This window comes from Ochotona princeps, chromosome 8 (genome assembly GCF_030435755.1).
Source record: "Ochotona princeps isolate mOchPri1 chromosome 8, mOchPri1.hap1, whole genome shotgun sequence".
Classification (NCBI taxonomy): domain Eukaryota; kingdom Metazoa; phylum Chordata; class Mammalia; order Lagomorpha; family Ochotonidae; genus Ochotona; species Ochotona princeps.
This window is the reverse complement of record NC_080839.1, coordinates 58650514-58669431: the sequence shown is the minus strand read 5'-3', so window position 1 is coordinate 58669431 and position 18918 is coordinate 58650514. Positions and strand designations below refer to the sequence as shown.

Sequence of the window (18918 nt, the reverse complement as noted above, 5' to 3'; positions counted from 1 at the left end):
CTTCAACTGAGTTTTTGTGCAACAGTGGAGCAGGCATTCGGGAATAGTGGAAGGGGAAGGGCAGAGGGCAAGAGACAGTCGTTCAGAGTGATCTGGGCATCTGACACAGTCCTTGTGTCTACCTTTTGAGAATCTTGAGAGGTAGAGATGGGACCATGACTGGTCAGATGTCATATGAAGAATGTCACCAAGAGATACACTTTTTCCAAGAAAATGGTTAAGGCCTTACACTCCAGAGGGAATCTGGAGATAATCGACTGACATCTCTTTGACCTTCAGGGAAGGGAAGAAACTGTTTATATTAATCAGTACATCTGATACTTGGCATATCTGGGCTACCACAAAAATTTTCTTTGTGGAAGCAACAACATTTCTATATTTGTGCAGAAGACTATCTGTATTTTTATGCTTATAAAGTTCCTGTTGGCCATTCACAGTTGATTGTTAGGTCAGCAGTAATGGAGACAAATTATGGATCTTATAAGGAGATAGAACACCCAGAGAGATGAAGATCTGCGAGTTTGGGGCAGCCTACTTGCCAGCAGGTGGAGTTTGTCCCAGACTCTGAACATCTGTGGGCTTGACTTCTGTCCCACTGGTTCTCTCTCCCTGAGCTTCTTGGCTGGTTAGGTAAAGCAGGGAGAAATCCACCTAGGATAGACAGTCTTGATTCATTTGCTCCTGTATATTTAGGATGTCATGAGCAGGTCTTTGTAACTCTTACTCCTTTGCATAGGAAGGATAAAACAGTCTCTGGTTAAGATTATGCCTTATAACTTGTGGAGGTTTTGGCACCTGTCTCCAACTCCAAGACAATTGCAGCAGTGATTCTGATTGTATTTACTGCTGTGATTGCTATTTGAAGCTAACATACCCACCAAACCTGTATACTAATATTAGTGGAAACATCGACTCAGGGGGAAAAGGCAGTGAGGTTTGGCCCAAGGCTTGAGGACTAATTCTAAGATTGGTTCAGGACAAACATGTCTTTCCAAATAAAAGTGCATAATCCTCACAGCAGTAATGTTATGATTAATATGTGATTTATTCAGTATAGTGATGCTAATCTCTAATTGGCTCTTGATGGCTTTATTTATTTTGTAATTTAGCACAAAGGGTTTCATTAAAAATTGAAATGTCTCAAGAATAAAGTACTGATTTTCATGTTGCTTATTGGAATAAATGGCATTCTTTTAAATTGTTGATACCAGAATGCATTTCAAACACTATATACTGTTCAAATGTTAAGGATAAATCTCTGACCAGTGATGGAAAATGTTTTTTACAATATGAGAAGTTCCATAAAACTTAGTGTAGGTGTAAGGCAATATATCAGAAAGTGTTACCTGCTTTAACTTTCCAGTTTACCCTAATCCTGAATGAGAGAATTGAAAGAACTTCGTCACATTTGCTTGAGTTCCTATAAATGAAGAATGGAATGGCAATGAAAGTAATTCTGTGTTCATCATGTGTAAAATTCTCCAAAATAGCAGATGGTTTTAATTCTGCATTTGATTTAGTATTAAGTCTTTCAGAGGTGTGATGGACTATATATTTTTCAAATTAGAGATAATGAATAAATTGTACTAATGCCCTTTTTTATTTTCTGGTTTCAGTGGCAACTGTATCCCCTGAGAAGGTAAAAAATATTTTTTTGTTACTGGCAAGTCTTTTTTCTTTAAAATAATTTCGTTAAAATGTTTGGATTTTTAAAAATACAATGATGTGCCTATTATAAATAATTTGGTTTAAGAAAATATAGCTGTCATCCATTCAGGAAATACCGAGCACCTGCTCCGTGATTTGAACTGTTCTTGAGGCTAGGAAGATGCTGAAGAACAAATTGGACAAAACTCCCTCTTCCCATGGAACTTGAAGTCCTAAGGAAAAGGGTGGGAACTAATGGGAATTAGGGGCATAAACAGAATTCAGAGTCTCAGTTGATCACCTGGGCTATATGAAATGGCTCTAACACATTTATCCAATGTACTCTCAGGGTGAAGCACAAATTATAGAGAAATTTTTGTCAATATGTTTAGGGTAAAATGAGTCTATGACTGAGAGACATATCAATGAATTCAGGCATTCCTGGAATAAGACCTGTTTGTGTGATAGTAAACTTTTTCTGAACCTTGGTTTGGTTCTTTTATTAATAATATGAAAATCAGGTACCAGTTATGTGAAGTTTAGATGAAAGTTATAAATATTGTGACTAACTTTCACTGTGGCATACTTAGAAATATACGGACGAGTACCATGTTATTCTATATGTGCTTGAATAATCCAGGATGAAAACATAGTTTTGGAGTGGTAATGCTTGTTAAGGAATGAGTTAAATTGAACCAAAGTACAACCTGTGTGCATATTGTATGTGTTCATATACAGCTCTCAGCATCTCCCAGGTGCGGTGCTAGTAGCTTATAATTTGGCTGAATTTTATATTTAGTTCAGACTGATACCTGAGAGGAATCCTTTAGACTTTGTGTGGCCAGATATCTGATATCCTTGTCATGACCTAGTATTGTTCTCTGTGTATGATTAGGTTTATGATAGCTCCCATTTGCAAGCAGTCTGAATCTGTTCTTGCATATTTTTGCTGCATTTTATTTTCAGAAGTGGTCATGGGGAAAATGCAGTCCTGCTTTTTATGGTCCTGATCCATGGCAGTGTCTCAAGGTTGGAATGAGCATGTAGTCTAGCAGTTAAGATGCCTGAATCCCACGCTGGATTACCGTGGTTTGCTTGCTGGATCTGCTTCCTGACCCCAGCTTCATGAAAATGCTTCAGACCCTAGGAGGCAGTAGTGATGGCTCAAGTGACCAGGTCCATGCCAGCCACTTGGAAAACGACCTGGGTTGAGCTTCTAGTTCCTAGCTTTGGCTATAGCCAATCATGGCTGTTGTGGATATTTGAGAAGTAAACCAGTTGAAATGAACTTTTTTTGCCTCTCTATTTCTGTTTCTAAAAACAAAGCAAAACTTCAGGAAATTAAAAATGAGTGGAGGAATAAGAACACTATTTCACTATTTATGCATGCAAAAATGTAAGGAAAGATAACAGGTTGAAAGGACTTTGTTAGAAAGAGTTTGGGATTACTTTAGAAAACTTAGAATCACAAACAGCTGTTGTGTTCAATGGGGAAAGACCATGTCCTCAACTTGACCCTACTTATCAAATACAGAAGTGATGTGCTCTACTGTCTCCTACTGATAGGAAAGAAAAAATTTTTAAACTACAGGAGTGGATTCATATCTGATCATGGTCCAATCTTTGATGGCACTGGGCATGAGTTGTGTGGGAAGGGTGTGCAGTCAAGATGGGTTGAGGTGGTCTTTCCTAGATAATATGAAACTGGTTTTGTATCATGAAGAAGGGGGAGAAGTGTGGGAGGAAGCAGTAAGTGCTCATTATTTCTGGAAGATGAGTGGCAGCGGGATTAAATGAAGTAGGGAGCGTGTGATGCCCTAGAAGCTAATCGAATTGTTACAATAAACGAAGAGTCAGAGAATGAGTCCAGTTCAGGGTTGTGGGAACAGTGAGTATAGAAAATAGTGAATAATGAAAGGAGTAGTGCAGATAAGCCAAGTTTGGATGAAAAGAGACAGGAGTTCTAAAAAGTAACTTTAAATCTGGAGGAGCATGGAGTAATGACTGAGGTGTTGGTGGCAATTATAAAGTTATATGAGAGTCAGTATGGATTTGGGGAGAGTGGATTTGAGGAATCTGGAGTGCAAGGTATCTTCAAAAAGTTGATGGAAATGTATACTATTAAGCATTATTCATGAGTTTCCTAAGATTTTCCACCAAAACGAGTATCTTTTAATTCTGATTTCATAAAACTTTTTAAAGTGCCCCCATAGCTAAACTGAAGCTATTCTCTAAGCATTCAGTCTTAAAAATTTGGATCTTTGGTGGAATGTTCAGGCAGGTTATCTGTTTCAGAAGCAGAAAAGAGGTGGTAATTGAAGCCAGCAGAGAGAGGAAGGAGAGGGAGACAAAGTTCAGGGGAATGGGCCTTCTGGAAGACAACAATAGTTAAAGCCAGAGAGGCAATCTGTAGGACAGCAATGATGGAGTCTTTGATGAATACTCTCAATGAGGTGATTTTGTGAACCCCTTGGCCCTGTAGTGCTGTGGGTGAAGGCACGGATCCTAAGCTAGACAAATGATTCCATCTTCATGAACCCTGAGTAATTGCAGCTTCAAGCTGAGGCATGGTTGGTGAGGTTAAGGGGCACAGTGGGTAAAGAGGTATGTGAAGAAGCCCCATGTCTCCCTCTAAGAACTCAATTCCTGCCCTTCTGTGCAGCCTCTGCTTTTCAGAGAGGTGGAGGTATAATGCCACCAGACGTGAGGTTAGGGGCCTGGGGTGGCTGGTTAAAGATGTGATAGTTTATCATGGCCCATCTACCGTACCCATCGTGTCTGATCATCGTTGTGCAACATGATGAAAGTTGTTGTCCTCCTCAGGAGGTTAGCGTTCCTCTTCTGTAGGTCCCAAATATCAATGTGTGGACCAAGACAGTTGCTTACACTGCCTGACTTTGGGCCCCAAGAAAATGGCTGAAGGTGTTTCTGTGGATCAGTATGGCTGAAGCGCTGCCGGGATTTGCCAGAGTAGCCATACAGCATGAGTTCTATTTCAATGTCATACAGTTGTGGGTTTTTTGTTTGTTTGTTTGTTTTCTGTGTTTTTTTTTTTTTGGGGGGGGGGTTGGTCTAATGCCCAGCGATATATATTTGCTTTTTGAAGATATTAACTAAATAAAAAGAGTAGCATATAGGACACTGAAAATAGTTCCCACTTTCAAATATTTTTTTCTCCTTCTGTTTTCTTTTAATACAATTATCCAGGAAATTCCTTCTTTGGATCGAGAGAAAACCAAACTTGAGCCTGGTCAACCCCAGCTCTCCCCAGGCATTTCAACTTTCCATCTGCATCCACAGTTTCCAGGTAGCTTATGTTGCTCTGTCGTATTGGAGAGAATATTCTGAATGAAAGAATAGATTAGGAAGTTTTGTGTCATTGATTTTGCTTAGTCATTGAAATTCATAATTGGTATTAAATGTAGTACACACTGATGCATTATATACTTACATGGTGCTAGTGTAAATATGCTATTTTTAAGTGTTAAAAATGGGAAAGTTCAGTTTTTTGCTGTTTTCCACGATAGTTACTGAAGTGCTATTGAAGGTTATCATTTGATGGATGGTCATTTTTCTTGGCTTCTTTAGTGCTCTCAGACATTCTTGCTAAATATGGAAACCAGAGCCGGAGATAAATACTACGAGCTTTCAGAACCTATAGCCATTCTTGAGATTCAGGGACTGCTGTGATGAATTATTAGACTAAGTTATGCTTGCGTTCTGGAATAGGATCGCAGTGCATATAACAGGTTTTAATTTTCTTTTTATCCCCTACTTCCTCTTATAGTAGTGATTGAAAAAACATCCCCTCCTGTGCCTGTAGAAGTGGCTCCTGAAACTTCAACATCAAGTGCCAGCCAAGTGATCGCACCTACTCAAGTCACAGGTTGGTACAGTATTTCTTATGTTAAACTCATAAATCCTATAAAACAGTCTGAACCTGATTTAAAATGTAATATGAAATGTATGAAATTGCTCATCGAGGGGTTGGTGCCTGGCAGTACTGGTGAGGACAGTCTTCAATCTCTCAGCTCCAGTGATTTTTTTTCTTTTGGAAACACCCTCACTGGCACACCTCTAATTGGATTTTTCCAAGCTGTCTGACCATCGTTAAACTCAATCAAGTTGACACATAAAATGACCAATTCCAGAATGCAAATTGGTTTAACTTTTTTGAAAATCACAAAATGGCAATATGTGTAAAGGACTTTAAATAGACCATTTGATCCAGTAATCCTCTTAAGATACCTTAGCTAAGAAAATCATATTCCCAAAGGCCTGTATATAAATTATTACTTTGGTGTGTCTTAGAGAAAAATGAGAAATGAAGTAAACATTGAGTATACCTGATCTGATGTACTCGAGACCAGAAGTGTTCTTGGATTTTCAAATATTTGTGTGTCATGAATTATCTTCCGGATAGAACCCAAATCTTAACACAAAATTCCTTTATGTTTTGCTTGTATCTTATACATGTAGCCTGAAAGTAGTCTTAAATGATAAATCTAACACATGAAGTTAGATGTGTAATTTCCTACCCATGGCATCATGTCAGTGCTCAACAAGTGAATTTTGAGCTAGTATCATGATGGAGTCCGGGTACGGCTGTACCCAGAGCTGTAGCCCTCTCCACATGTACCGTGTGACTATCACTCTTCCATCTTACCACTAATATTGAACAAAGTGATGTAGAAATGTTGGGTGTCATACAATGAAATGGTGCTGAGTTTTAAAAAGTGATTGTGGCTGAAATTCTGTATTCTGAGGTCAGACATGTATCCACCCACTTTGTTAAGCTCATGTGGCTGCCCACATGCAAGCCTGGAATACACTATATTGGTCAACAGGGATCTTTTCGTTCTTTGCCTTCATGTTGACAACAGGGGTTGTCGTGTGGCAGTATGACAACTGCCGACAAGAACACTGCTAGTTCTTTCTCAGCACTGCCTTTCTATTTTGTAATATGAAGATTAACTTGTAGTTTTGGATGGGCCTGGCCATCTTCAGTCACCAAGGCTGTTATATAAGCTATCTTGGAGAGGTTTATTGTGTTTATCTAGAGACAATGAGTTTCTCTTTCAAATGCAGCTGTGTGAGGGATAGTGTATTGAAGTTGCTCAGCTGCAACTAAACTGCAGAGCCGATTGGAGAAAATGAAAGTAGCCCAACTCCATGAAGCTGTTAGGAGACAGCTTAATTTGAACTTGGCAATTGTACACAGGTCTAACATCTGTTCTCTCATGTCTGAGGCATGAATATTTCCTTCTAGGGAAACAGTGAAATTTTTTTTCTGTGCCCACTTCCTATAGAGTAAGAATCTATGGGGAAAACAAATAATCATTGAAGTGAAGTGGATTGCAACTTCAGAGCTGTCCTAAAAATGGTGACTTACATTAACATAAAATGTTTGTTTTCTATCAAATTCACTTGATCTCATCTAAAAGGCCAAGATGCTCTATCAAATTCAATTTAAATCAAATTGTAGATATCCCCATTGGTTTGCTATGTAGGCCAAACTGAGATGTAAGAAATAATCTCATGACCTGTCTTAGGAGCAATGTGTATAAGTTTTATTTTTGCAAATAGAAAAGATAAATGTTATTTGTTGCTATTAGTGTCACCCATGGTTGAAAAATGGGGTAAAATGCTATGAGTGTAAAGTGAGTATAATCAGCTCCATATTGGTTAATGATGATATCTTTATAGTGGTGAGGCTGGAAGATGCCTCTTCATTCTCAGTCAGACACTGACGGGTCACAATGATGGGGGCCGTATATTTGCAGAAAGTGTGATGTTTTCTACTTTTAAAGCTAACTTGGTGTCTTGAAGCATTACTGGCATACTGCTTGCAAATAAATTACATGTTTCATTATATCAATTCTGGATTCAGCCTCATGTCTTAATAGCTAAAGGGTAAGTTGGAAAATCAAACCTTTATTTCTCTGGCAAATGTTTACAAAGTAGAAACATCTGTTTGACTTGTGGGACACTTCGTGCTCATGGTGAGGCAGTTGAAAAGACAGGGCATGAGTTAACATTTGATGCCTTCCTCCAGCTCTTCCTGAACTTTCTCTGTGGCCCTTGCAGACTGGCCAGAAATCACTCTTTCACTTCATGACTGCCTTGCAGAAGCCTCAGGAATGGTCATGGCCCAAATATTTTGAAATCTACTTGTTCATCAGATCTTTTCCAGAACACAGAATGGATCATTTCAGAAATGCTGGTCCCTGAAGCATATTACCCAGAGTCATTACAACCTCAAGAAAGTATGTGTGCTCGTGGAAAATGAACCATTTTTTTCCATGTAAAGTCATCACATTTTCATGTCCAAATTCTGTTTGTTTATTTATTTATTTATTTATTTATTCAGATAATCACATGATGATGGAAAAAGCTAAAGGTTAGCATACTCTTCTTCATATTCTGCCAAAAGTGTTCTTTTTCACTTAATGTTAGAAAGTGTAATAGAGATACCCAGAAAGTTAAATCCACCGTTGGCCTTGTTGCTAGGCAAAATAGAGCATTTGGTTTTCCATTGGCTTTTGGTCATGGCTCTTTTTCCAAATTCAAAATGAGCTCCAATGGAAGAAATAAATGGAGATCCTAAGCCCAGTGAAAATGGTTTCAGGGGCACATGTGGTAAGGGAGGGTAGGACTTCCCTGTGAACAGGAACATGTGATGACTCTTACACTTGACCAGTCTGTCTCACTTCCCACTCTGTCTGGGAAGCCTAACATGTCACAGACAAGACATTGCCCCCCGCCCCATGTGCCCTTGAGAGCAGTAAGGCTGATGTTGGCCTGAGGCATTGCCACTGTGGTATGTCAGAGTCCTATTTCCAGAGCTTCTATTGACAAAGTCTGGTCCAACAAAGATGTATTTCTCTATGAAGGGACCCACTCCATGAGAACTGTCTCACATACCTGTGTGTGATTGGCTTCTCAGAGAAATGTAAAGCATCATGCCTTTGCTCTGAAAATCACACAAAGCAGAGATCATTTCCTGCTCTTTGAGATAACATTCCTGTGCTTCTGTGTACTGTGAATGAAAGCCCTGGGAGAGATTGGGGATTGGGAGGAGGAAGCCTTTAAAATGCTGATACCAATGATTTCCTTTTTTAACCTTAGAAAGCACCACCTTAGTGTTGCTCAACTTTCTTCTGGCACAGGTGTTTGCAGACACAGGTGTTTTCCACCTGGAAGGTGGGATTCTGGCTGGCACGTGGATTAAAGGGACTTTTGAGGTCAAATTGACTAATGTTACCTTCATTACTCGTGTGAATGTGTGTGTGTGTGTGGAGGGTGAATGGGTTGGTGTAGAAATCAAATATGGTTTTAAAAAACTCCCTTTGCTCCTTTGATGCATCTCTTAGTACCCTCTAGTGGTGTCAGCGTAGCATTTTCATACATCTGTGTAGTGCCTTGCCAACCAAGGGCAGCATCTTCAAGCAGCATCTCTAGTCTATGCTGCCACCCACTAAAAATCTTCAAACATTCTTCAGCAATGTACTTTCAAGCTTATAGCTTCTATTTAAAGTACTGAATTGGAAGGAAAGACCATTTTTCTTCATTTCCTAAGACTACAGAGCTGTAATTTCCAACCATTTCCCCTACCTCACAGTCCACTTGAGAAGAAACAGACTAAACAGTTGGTGAAGCGTGGGAAGGAGCATATGCATTGGAAGTGAGCATCGTGTATTATGAAAGACTGTATCTCACACTTGTCAAAATCCCATTCTAAAGCTGGGCCTGCAAAAGGACAAATATTTGGTCATGAGCAAATTGATGTGTGCAGGAATAAGGCAGTGATTGCTTCATGAAAACTAGAGTTTATGCCCTTTTCATTTGGTTTGAATCCTAGTCTCTGCTATATTAATTCATTTTCTAATTAATTCAGTTTCTTTTTTGCAAACCTTGTTAACTTGTGTTTCACTACTTAAGAATATTACAGAAAAAGAAGTGTAAATGTCACTAATGATTTGCATGAAGAAAACCAAGAAATAGAGATATTTGAAGTTTCTAAAGCAGGCATCTCTCTGTAACATCACATAAATATTAGAGATGTGTTTCTCACACTGTTTCACTAAAAAACCTCACAAAGAGGAAAATTCTTAAAAGCTGTGAAGACTACCTTTTCAAACTTTTGTAGCTCAGAAAATTGTATATATTTTAAATGTTTATTTCTCATGTACTTGAAAGAGCAACAAAGAAATTGTGGGAGATGGGAAGAGAAATTTGCCATCTGTCGATTTGTTCCCCTTCATAACTATGACAGCCAGGGCTGGATCCAGGTTGATGTTGGGAGCCCAGGACTCCATCAGATCTCCGACATGAATGAGAGGAACCCAAACACTTGAGCCATCATATGCTGGCTCCTAGGATGTGCATTAGCAGAAAGCTGCATCTGAAGCAGAATAGTCAAGCCTCAAGCCAAGCACTCTGATATGGGATGCAGACCTCTCGTATAGTCACCAACCTACTGTGCCACAATGCCTGCCCCTAGGGATGATGTTTAAATAAGGCCTTTCTGATTATAAGATATGAAAATCATAATACATGCTTATTGTGGAAATTTTGAAAATGAGAAAGCATGAAGGATATACCCATCCCCATAAGTCGTGAAGCTTTGGTATTTCTTTCCACTTTTCTCTTTGTGTGTATTCTAATGTAATTGAGATCATATTCTGTGATGCAATTTGTCACCAACTGCATATTGTTAGACACTGAAGCATTTCCCTTCGCAATGATTGTAATAATGTTGTATGCTGTGGATGTGTCATAACTGTTTTGTGTTGTTATAGTTTAGTCATGTGAGTCACCTATATATTTAGCTTCCCAATTTTTTTATTTTGACATATTGGTTGTAAACAAATTTGTTTTTCTAATAGTGGGTTAGCATAGACTTGTAAGGTAGAAACAATTGGTTAATGCACAGTTTTGAATAGATCTCTTACATATGCAGGTAACTTTATGTATTAAAAAACTGCTGCTTCAAATATCTTGCTTGAATAGTGTTAAAGTCTCAGGACAGTGAATACTTAAGGAAGAAGAATGTGGTTTTGGAGGATAACCTCAGCCCTGATTTAGGCCATTTCCAAAGTGAATTTTCATGAAAGTACTGTTTCTCATATCCCCCCTTTTTGCAAAAATTGCAATGAGTTATTTGTGACAGTAGCCCACCTGTTTTTCTTCTCATTGAATCCACAGACTCCTTTCACAAAACTGGGTTCTGTTGATTGTGCCACAGAGGCACCAAACTACTTTCCTTGGGAGTTCCTTGGTCTCACTGACACAGTATCTTTCAAACATTTGCTGTGTAATGAGGATGAAACAATAGCCTGAGGTAGCACTGATGCCATTGTGCTGTTTCTTCATTGTGTGTTCTTTCTTAGTTGACTTCGTTATGAACCTTATCAATAGTGGCATTTATGACTGAGTTTCTTAGAGCACAGGGAATGTTTCAGGCATTGAGCTACAGGCAGTCACTTCAAGACATTGTCATTGTATTTCAAAATCATGCTCTAACCCTGGGACTCTGGATTTTTCCCATTCATTGTGTGTAGAAAGATGGGGCTTGGAATGATTAATCACTTTTGCTGTACTGCCAAGTTACAAGGAGCAGAATGTGTGCCATCTGCAAGCCAGTGCTCCTCCATCCCCACCATGCCGTTAATTCTCTAATTAGTATTGAAAATAGAGGCCCTTGGGAGAATAGTCCATCTCAGAACCCACAGGTCCTTTGATAATTAAGCTCATTTCGCTGGTTTCTACTCTCCCTTGACTCTTAGCACTCTGCTGATTCCATGGTGAGTGAGGACTTGGACAGTGATAATCTGCCTGGTTCTGTAGAAGAAAGAATCACCCAGGGATCAGGGGGAGGAATAATGGAGAAATCAAACAGAGGAGATTTGGAACAAGATTCTTCTTTACCAATATAAAGAAAATATTCTGAAGTTGAAATTGGCTAATGAAGAATAAGCACACCTTGTTGGAAGGGGAAGCTGTTTCATGGAAATTAATGGCAAAATTTGGAGGAGGCTGGGCATATTTGTTGAAACTCAAATCTGTCCTGCTAACTAATGGAGAAGTTACTGTTTTCTCATCAAGAGACATCACATAGTCATACTGCATCAAGTAAAGTGAAATGAGAATGGGTACAGAGTCACTGATTGGTCACATTGGAAGTTGTTTTCATTAAGAATTGATCCCATGGAGCCAGGGTTGCCTTATAGCTGGTGAAGCCACCACTTGTAATGTTAGCAGCCCCCATCAACTCTGGTTCAAGTTCTGGCTGCTCCATTTTAAATCCAGCTCCTTCCTGATGACCTGAGAAAATCAGTGGAGGATGACCTAAGTGTTTGTGTCCCTGCTACCTAAGTGGAATGCCCAGATGAAGCTCTTGGCTTCCTCCTTTGGCATGGGCCAATATGAGCTATTGTAGTCACCTGGGTGAGTGAATCAGCAGATGGGGGCACTCTAGCTATACCTTGCAAAATAAATCTTTTAAAAGAAATTGATCTTACTAAAAAAACTTCCCGTAGGATGATGTGTTTCTGAATTTCCACTTGTTCCAGTTCATCTTAGAAATTGTTTCATCAGGAACTGTTTTGTCCTTGCGTGGGACTGATTACTCCATTGTAGGAACGCTGTGAGTTTATATTTGATTTCAGAGATTAGCTGTGTGTTCAAATGGTTAATGAGCTGGCTTGTCAGAAAACATGAAGATTTGCAAGTAGCAATGAAATCTTTGTTCATGGATTTTCCCCATTTTTTTGTCTGCTTTTAAAGAAATCAATGAATGTACTGTGAATCCTGGTATCTGTGGTGAGGGAGTCTGCCTGAACCTGCCTGAGGGGTACGCCTGTAAATGCAACGATGGCTACAATATAACTGAACAACAGCAGAAATGTGTTGGTAAGAGATACTTTCAGCAATCAAAATTATTGATATCAAATATTTGCTTATTTAGAATATATTTTTAGTATGTCATTTTAACCATCTTGGGGAAACATCACTGTGTTTAATTTTGTAAAATGCTTATCCCTCAGCTAAAGACACTCCAGCAAAAGGTTTGCCAAATTTATGGCATATTTTTTTCTTGTCCATTACTGTTTACTTCTTCAAATGTGTTGTATTTACACAAATATGTACTAATTCACAAAGCTCAGATGAAACAAGCAAAATTGTTCTAGAAATACCTACCACCTACCAATATGCCTTTGTGTGTGTGTGTGTGTATCTATGTATCTATGTATGTAGTGTAACAAAAACAATGCAGGTTGAAATGGAGTTACATTCAGATACCCAAGAACATAAAGCCTTATTTTTAACAGATTTCTAAACTGAATATTCATGTATGCTGACATGAAGCCCTTAGCAAATTCATGAATAAGGAATCTTCTGTATACTAATGTAGAGAAACTCATCTTACAAAAAGATTCAGTGTTTTAATGTGTTAACTCTAACTTGGATTTCACTAAATTATAAGGGTGCTATAAAATAACACCCTCTGAGTTGTGTATCTTCTAGTTTAGCATGTGTGAAGTTTGCTGTTTTGTGTACAATGTACGTGTGAGGTGGGGAGGCACCAGGCTGCTCCATGACCATTTCCCTTTCATTTGCACACACTATGTGTAAGCACGTGCAGAGCCTAAGGTAAGAACTAGGGAAGGTGATGAGATGACCACGGCCAGCTGCAGCCACGTGCCTGGCAGAGAGTCTCTGACTGCCTCTGTGGAAGGTAAATTGCAGTGTTTGATGACTCCAGTTATCAGAAGAGTCCTTCAATGTTGACCTGAAGTCTGACTCTTTCAAACACCACTGTCATGGTACTACTGTAGTTTTAGTCTTTGAAGCAATATGCAGTAAGTTTTTTCTCTCCTCACAGAAACAGTCCTTCAAGTATTTGCTGAGAGAGATGATGTGTGCTTGTATTATTTCTGCACTTGGGAGGCCCCTGGGACTCTCAGAGTAGCTATGGGAAACTGTTCCTGCAACACGGCACTAATTGCTTATCTGTGTTTTGTGAACAGATATCGATGAATGTGCTCAGGACCAGCACCTCTGCTCCCAGGGACGCTGTGAAAACACTGAAGGGAGTTTCCTGTGTATCTGCCCAGCAGGATACATGGCCAACCGGGAGGGTACTGACTGCATAGGTAATGGCACTGATACAGCTTCTCAGATCTGAGGTTTTAGATTCCCCAAGGCCCCATGAGACAACCAGAAATTTGCATTAAGCATCTCTTGTGACATAGTGGTCTCATTAAAAAAAAGAGAGAGAGAGAGAGAGAGAGATACATTTACTTGAAAGGCAGATTAACAGAGAGGGAAAGAGAAAGAGATTTTCCATCCTCATTCCCCAAATGGCCACAGCAGATGGATCTGATCACAGTGAAGCCAGGAAATGGGACTTCTTTCCAGGTCTCCCTCAGGGTGGCAGGGACACAAGCAGTTGAGACAACTTCTGCTGACTTCCCAGGTGCATCAGTAGGGAGCTGCACTGTAAGCACAGTACCCAGCACTGAGATCATCTATTAAATATGGAGTGTTGGTGCTGTAAGCAGTGGGCTTACCATGCTGGGCCACAATGCCAGCCCTTTTCTCCCTCCCACTCCAACATTTTTGAAGGAACAATGTAAGATACGTACAATGACAAGATCCACTAAATATTTACTTCTGGATGCCACTTGAATATCAGAAGCACGCAATTCTGATGCACGTCCAACAAAGGGAAGAGAAAGCAGTTGAGGGTCAAAATGATGTTTTGGAAAAATAACACTTAGCAGTGTTTTCTCGTTCACATAGATGTGGATGAATGTTTAAGGCCGGATATCTGCGGGGAAGGGCGCTGCGTCAACATTGTGGGCACCTACCGGTGTGAATACTGTGACAGTGGGTACCGCATGAACCGACGGGGCCGCTGCGAGGGTGAGTCAGCTGGGAGAACGAGGGGCCTGAGCCACCTGCCTCTGTGTATTGAGCATACATGCCTGTGAAACGCAGGCTGGGTACCTTTCCTGTCCTGGTTTTCCTCTACCATTCTGTACAGCACCAGTGTGCCCTAACTTGTTGCACTTGCTTGCCGGATTCACAGCCTCCTTGCCTCACTTTTCTGACTCTCTCTAGATTGTTTTCCACCTCATGCACTCATTAATTTTCACCTCGTTATCTGCTTTCCCTGGTATTTGGAGTGAAATCACTTTAGAACAATTAATTGCAGAGTATCTTAGGACAAACCCTGACTTAATTGTGATGTCTGGCTCATTTATGTGGGAACATGGTGCAGGTGTAAGCACTGTTGATATTTCGTTTTTCGACCTCCTCACCTTGTCACATTCCTGTGTCTCCCCTGCATCCTTTTACATGTGTTCTGGGACTTATTTGCAGACTCCCTACTGTCTGACCAGCTCTGGGTCCAATTCCAACTGTGCTAGATAGAATTTCTTCATTACTGACCACATCCATGAGCTTGCACTCATTATAAAAAAATGTTTTCGAAAATCTATGGCAAATCAAAGATGATTATCCATGCAATACTAGTTCTGCTTATATTTATTTCCAGTTGGCATGAGTTCTTTTTGAAACCACAGTGATGCATTTTTTAAATGAAGTCTGTTTAACTGCTTTTGGAATCCTGCCATGGATACTTTAAGGCAGGGACACAGGTTCCCAGGCAGGTGCCTGCAGCCTTGGTGTGGATGTGGAGCTGGGGGCTGGGGAGTCTCCATCTGAATGTTCAAAGACCCACCTGTTGTCTGATTGTTGGAGCTTCTAGGGCAAAGAGAGAATAGATGAGTTGGCAAGACTGCTCTCCACTGCCCTCCAGCTGCTGCCTGCTGATTTTCTTCACAGCTCCAATGGGTAAAGCCTAGAGGGAGGGCCAGGTAGACATTTTGACAGTCTCACAGCTACATCTCTCCCTTGGGCTCAGGTCTGGAGAGAAGTGGGACTGGATCCCTGAGCAGCTCAGAGTAGAATGGAGCCCCGATGGCTGAGGAACCCTGGGGACCAGAACAGGTATAAAGTGTCCCTAGTCTTCCCTTGCTGACTACAGGCGGTGTGGGAAAGTGAAAGAGCAAGAACTGTGGAATCAGCTCACATTACCCTACACACACACACACACACACACACACAGTAATGGCCTGAGCTGAGCCATTAGTTAGCACCTTTGAAACTCAGTTCATCACCTGTATAGAATGAGCCAGAAAGCAAACTTTCAGGGTTACCAGGAAGTTAAGTGTGTGTGTGGCAGTGGCTTGTAAGGTGCCAGACACCTTGTTAGTTCTCAAAACATTTTTTCTAAGCCCTCTCCCCTAGGGCCCCTTCTCTTTTGTATAGATTTTTGCAGTTCATCTATAATGTGGGAAATGATTTTAAAAAAAGGTGAATCCCTTTGGCAAGCATTTGTATGCATAGCAACATCTTACAAAGTCCAGTGCTTAAACATCCTATGGTTCTACACTCAGCCCAGAATGAAGGGATCAGATATTTAAGTAACAGAACGATGGAGAGAGGTAGAAATGGAAAGTTATGAGATTATACGCAAAGCTAAGACAGTAATGTTCAATATTCGGAGATTTTTCAGCAGAAGTGTGACCAGGCTCCCCTGAGTAAATAACCTATAACTTGATTATCCCCCAAGAAAAGGTCTGAAAAGAAACAAGAGCCAAACAGCATGGCTGTTTTCTAATTTGATCATGGACCAGAACCAGAGGTCACGGGGCTTCTGGCTCACTCAGGATTTTCTCAGCTGTCACCGTCCCAGTTGCTTTCAAACAGGACCAGTCTCCAAGGAGTTTATTGTGGTTTACAGACATTATCTCATTCTGCCTTAGTTTATTCTCTTCAGCTGCTCTTTCAAGGCAGGTAGTCCCGGAGTGATGGAAGAGAGAACAAGCAGAGGTAGGAACTGCCAGAAGGAGCAGGGTGTCATCTTCTAGCAGTCGAAATTACCCCTTCTTAGGGACCTGCCTGAGAGTGACATTTTCTGAGTGGTTGGTGCTACATAAATAAATAAATAAATCCCATCCAGAGGAGACTGAAATGCTGCTTGGAAAATGAAGTTGGCAAGCAGCATCATTTTGTAGAACAAGAAGTTCTAGAACATCTGACCTTAAAAAAAATCACTGCATGTCATTGTCTGTTGGCAAGACTTTTCACTGATAAAAGCAATTTATGGCACTGACCTGGTGCTTATTTTGTTAATGTCATTTTCGGCTTTTTCACTTACAGCGTTTTTTCACACATGTTGAATGATACATAGTGTGTGATGAATGTTTTCCGGTTTTCTATTTTTAGTTGATACAAAAAGCCGTGCATGTTTATGGATTATCATGTGAAGTTTCTATATACTCTCAATGTCCAATCAAGATAAAAATATATACAGAGATACTATCCAAGAATTTACCAAAATGGAGCTGGCCTTGTAGCGCAGCACGTTAGCCCACTGCTGACAATACCCATATAATTTTCTTTTCAAGTCCCACCACTTTGGCTTCTAATCCAACTCCATGTTTATGTGCCTGGAAAAACAGCACAGATGCTCAAAACTAACTGGGCTCCTGTCATCCATCTGAGAGACCACCACACATCTATACTCCAATCTTTGAACTGACCCAATTCTGTGGCTGTTGTAACTATTTGGAAATCAGGGGATGGAGGACCTCTTTTCTCCCTCTTTCTGTCTTCTGTTCCCCTCATCACTTTGCTTTTCAAATAAGTAATCTAAATCTTTTAAAAGTTTTACCAGAATGAAGACCTCAAATACTCCTGTAAATTATTTAGTATATCAGTTATATATTTTTTCAACTTGTGTCCTTGAAAAACCTGTTTAAGTGCTCACTGTGATTAGAGGCCCAATAGGCACTTAGACATAAATCTTTTAATTTTAATTCAGAAAGAAAATACTTAATCCACATGGGTCTCGTAACCACCATGTTACCACTGATTTTAAACTGAACTTTCCTGTATGTAACTTCTTTCCCATTTGCGGTTCTTAGGCATTCTTAAAACTGCTGAAAGTCAGTCATCTTGAATGTGACTTTTTCCTGTGGTATCAAAAAGAAAAATGATGAATCAGTTAGCTGGGAATAGGAAAATATGACGTATGGTCAGAGCACCATGTTTTCTGGAAACTCTTGGAAGTATGTGATGAGTTCACTCTCCTAATTTTTTTTATTCACCTCCAAGGAATTCCTATCATCAGAAAGGTTTTAAATTATTCAAATTTAGGAGGCTCTTAAGCCCATGAAGCCACCATGGAGATTTCTCTGGGGGCACTCAGTGTTTGCAGAGGCTCTCTGTAGCCAGGTGGATGGATGGATGCTAATGTTCATTTCCACTGAGCATATTGCTTTCTGGCAAGCTGTGCTATTCCTTCAAAGATTAGATGTCCAACAAAGTGGCCCCAGAAGAGCTGCCAACTCCCAGAGTGGAAAGGCCTTGCTCTGCCAGACAAAGAATTGGGGCTAAGTTCTCCCTTGGAATTTGTGTGAATACTTTAATCCAGGTGTATCTGGCCATTCACTCTGCCATTGGGGTAAGTCTGGATCCAGTGTCTCCTACCTTGTTTTTGTCTTCACTACAGAAATGTAGATATAATGTGCCTTTTCTCCCTTCATCACAAAATGTCAGATTTCACTTGGTTATTCTGCTAAAACGCTCATGGCCCACCTTCTTGATTTTTCAGATATTGATGAGTGTTTGACTCCAAGTACTTGTCCGGGTGAGCAGTGTGTGAATTCTCCTGGATCTTACCAGTGTGTTCCCTGCACAGAAGGATTCCGGGGCTGGAATGGACAGTGCCTTGGTAGGTACTACGTGTGATCCAAGCTTGGTTGCTTTTGGAATAATGCCAATTGATCTCTGAAAAATATCAGTAAACTTAGATTTTTCTAAGAAGCTGTGAGGAAAAAAAGCTGGAAAAAAGAGAGATTGTGAAGGACACCAATGAATTGTTATCTCAAATGTGATAAAGAACCAAAGCCAAATACAGTGGTAAGCACTAGAGGAACAGAGAGAAGAAGCTTGGAAAAGAGAATAGGCATCAGAAGAAGCTATCAGACAACAAAATTAAGAAATACAGGCAGGTGCCCACGCAAACACACAACAATAGAAATAAATGCAGTATTTGGAGGAAGTTGATGATCATCTTTTGTGTGTCTATCTGCTGTGTGATTTTTTTCATCAAGATTTTTTTTTCATTTGAAAGTTAGAGATAGAGATAAGGTTCTTTCATGTACCATTTCGCTTCCCAGGTAGCCACAACAG

General features: G+C 40.1%; 1 protein-coding gene across 6 annotated transcripts in view; it reads left to right on the top strand.

Annotated features, from left to right (window-relative positions):
- LTBP1 (latent transforming growth factor beta binding protein 1) overlaps window positions 1–18918 on the top strand; it is a 388845-nt gene that overhangs the window by 274914 nt on the left and 95013 nt on the right. For all 6 annotated transcript variants that reach the window (XM_058668099.1, XM_058668100.1, XM_058668098.1 and 3 more), the window contains 7 exons: window positions 1617–1639; window positions 4855–4954; window positions 5435–5533; window positions 12436–12561; window positions 13680–13805; window positions 14455–14577; window positions 18338–18457. In XM_058668099.1, coding sequence (XP_058524082.1) covers window positions 1617–1639; window positions 4855–4954; window positions 5435–5533; window positions 12436–12561; window positions 13680–13805; window positions 14455–14577; window positions 18338–18457 — 717 coding nt within the window. The remainder of the gene's footprint in view (window positions 1–1616; window positions 1640–4854; window positions 4955–5434; window positions 5534–12435; window positions 12562–13679; window positions 13806–14454; window positions 14578–18337; window positions 18458–18918) is intronic.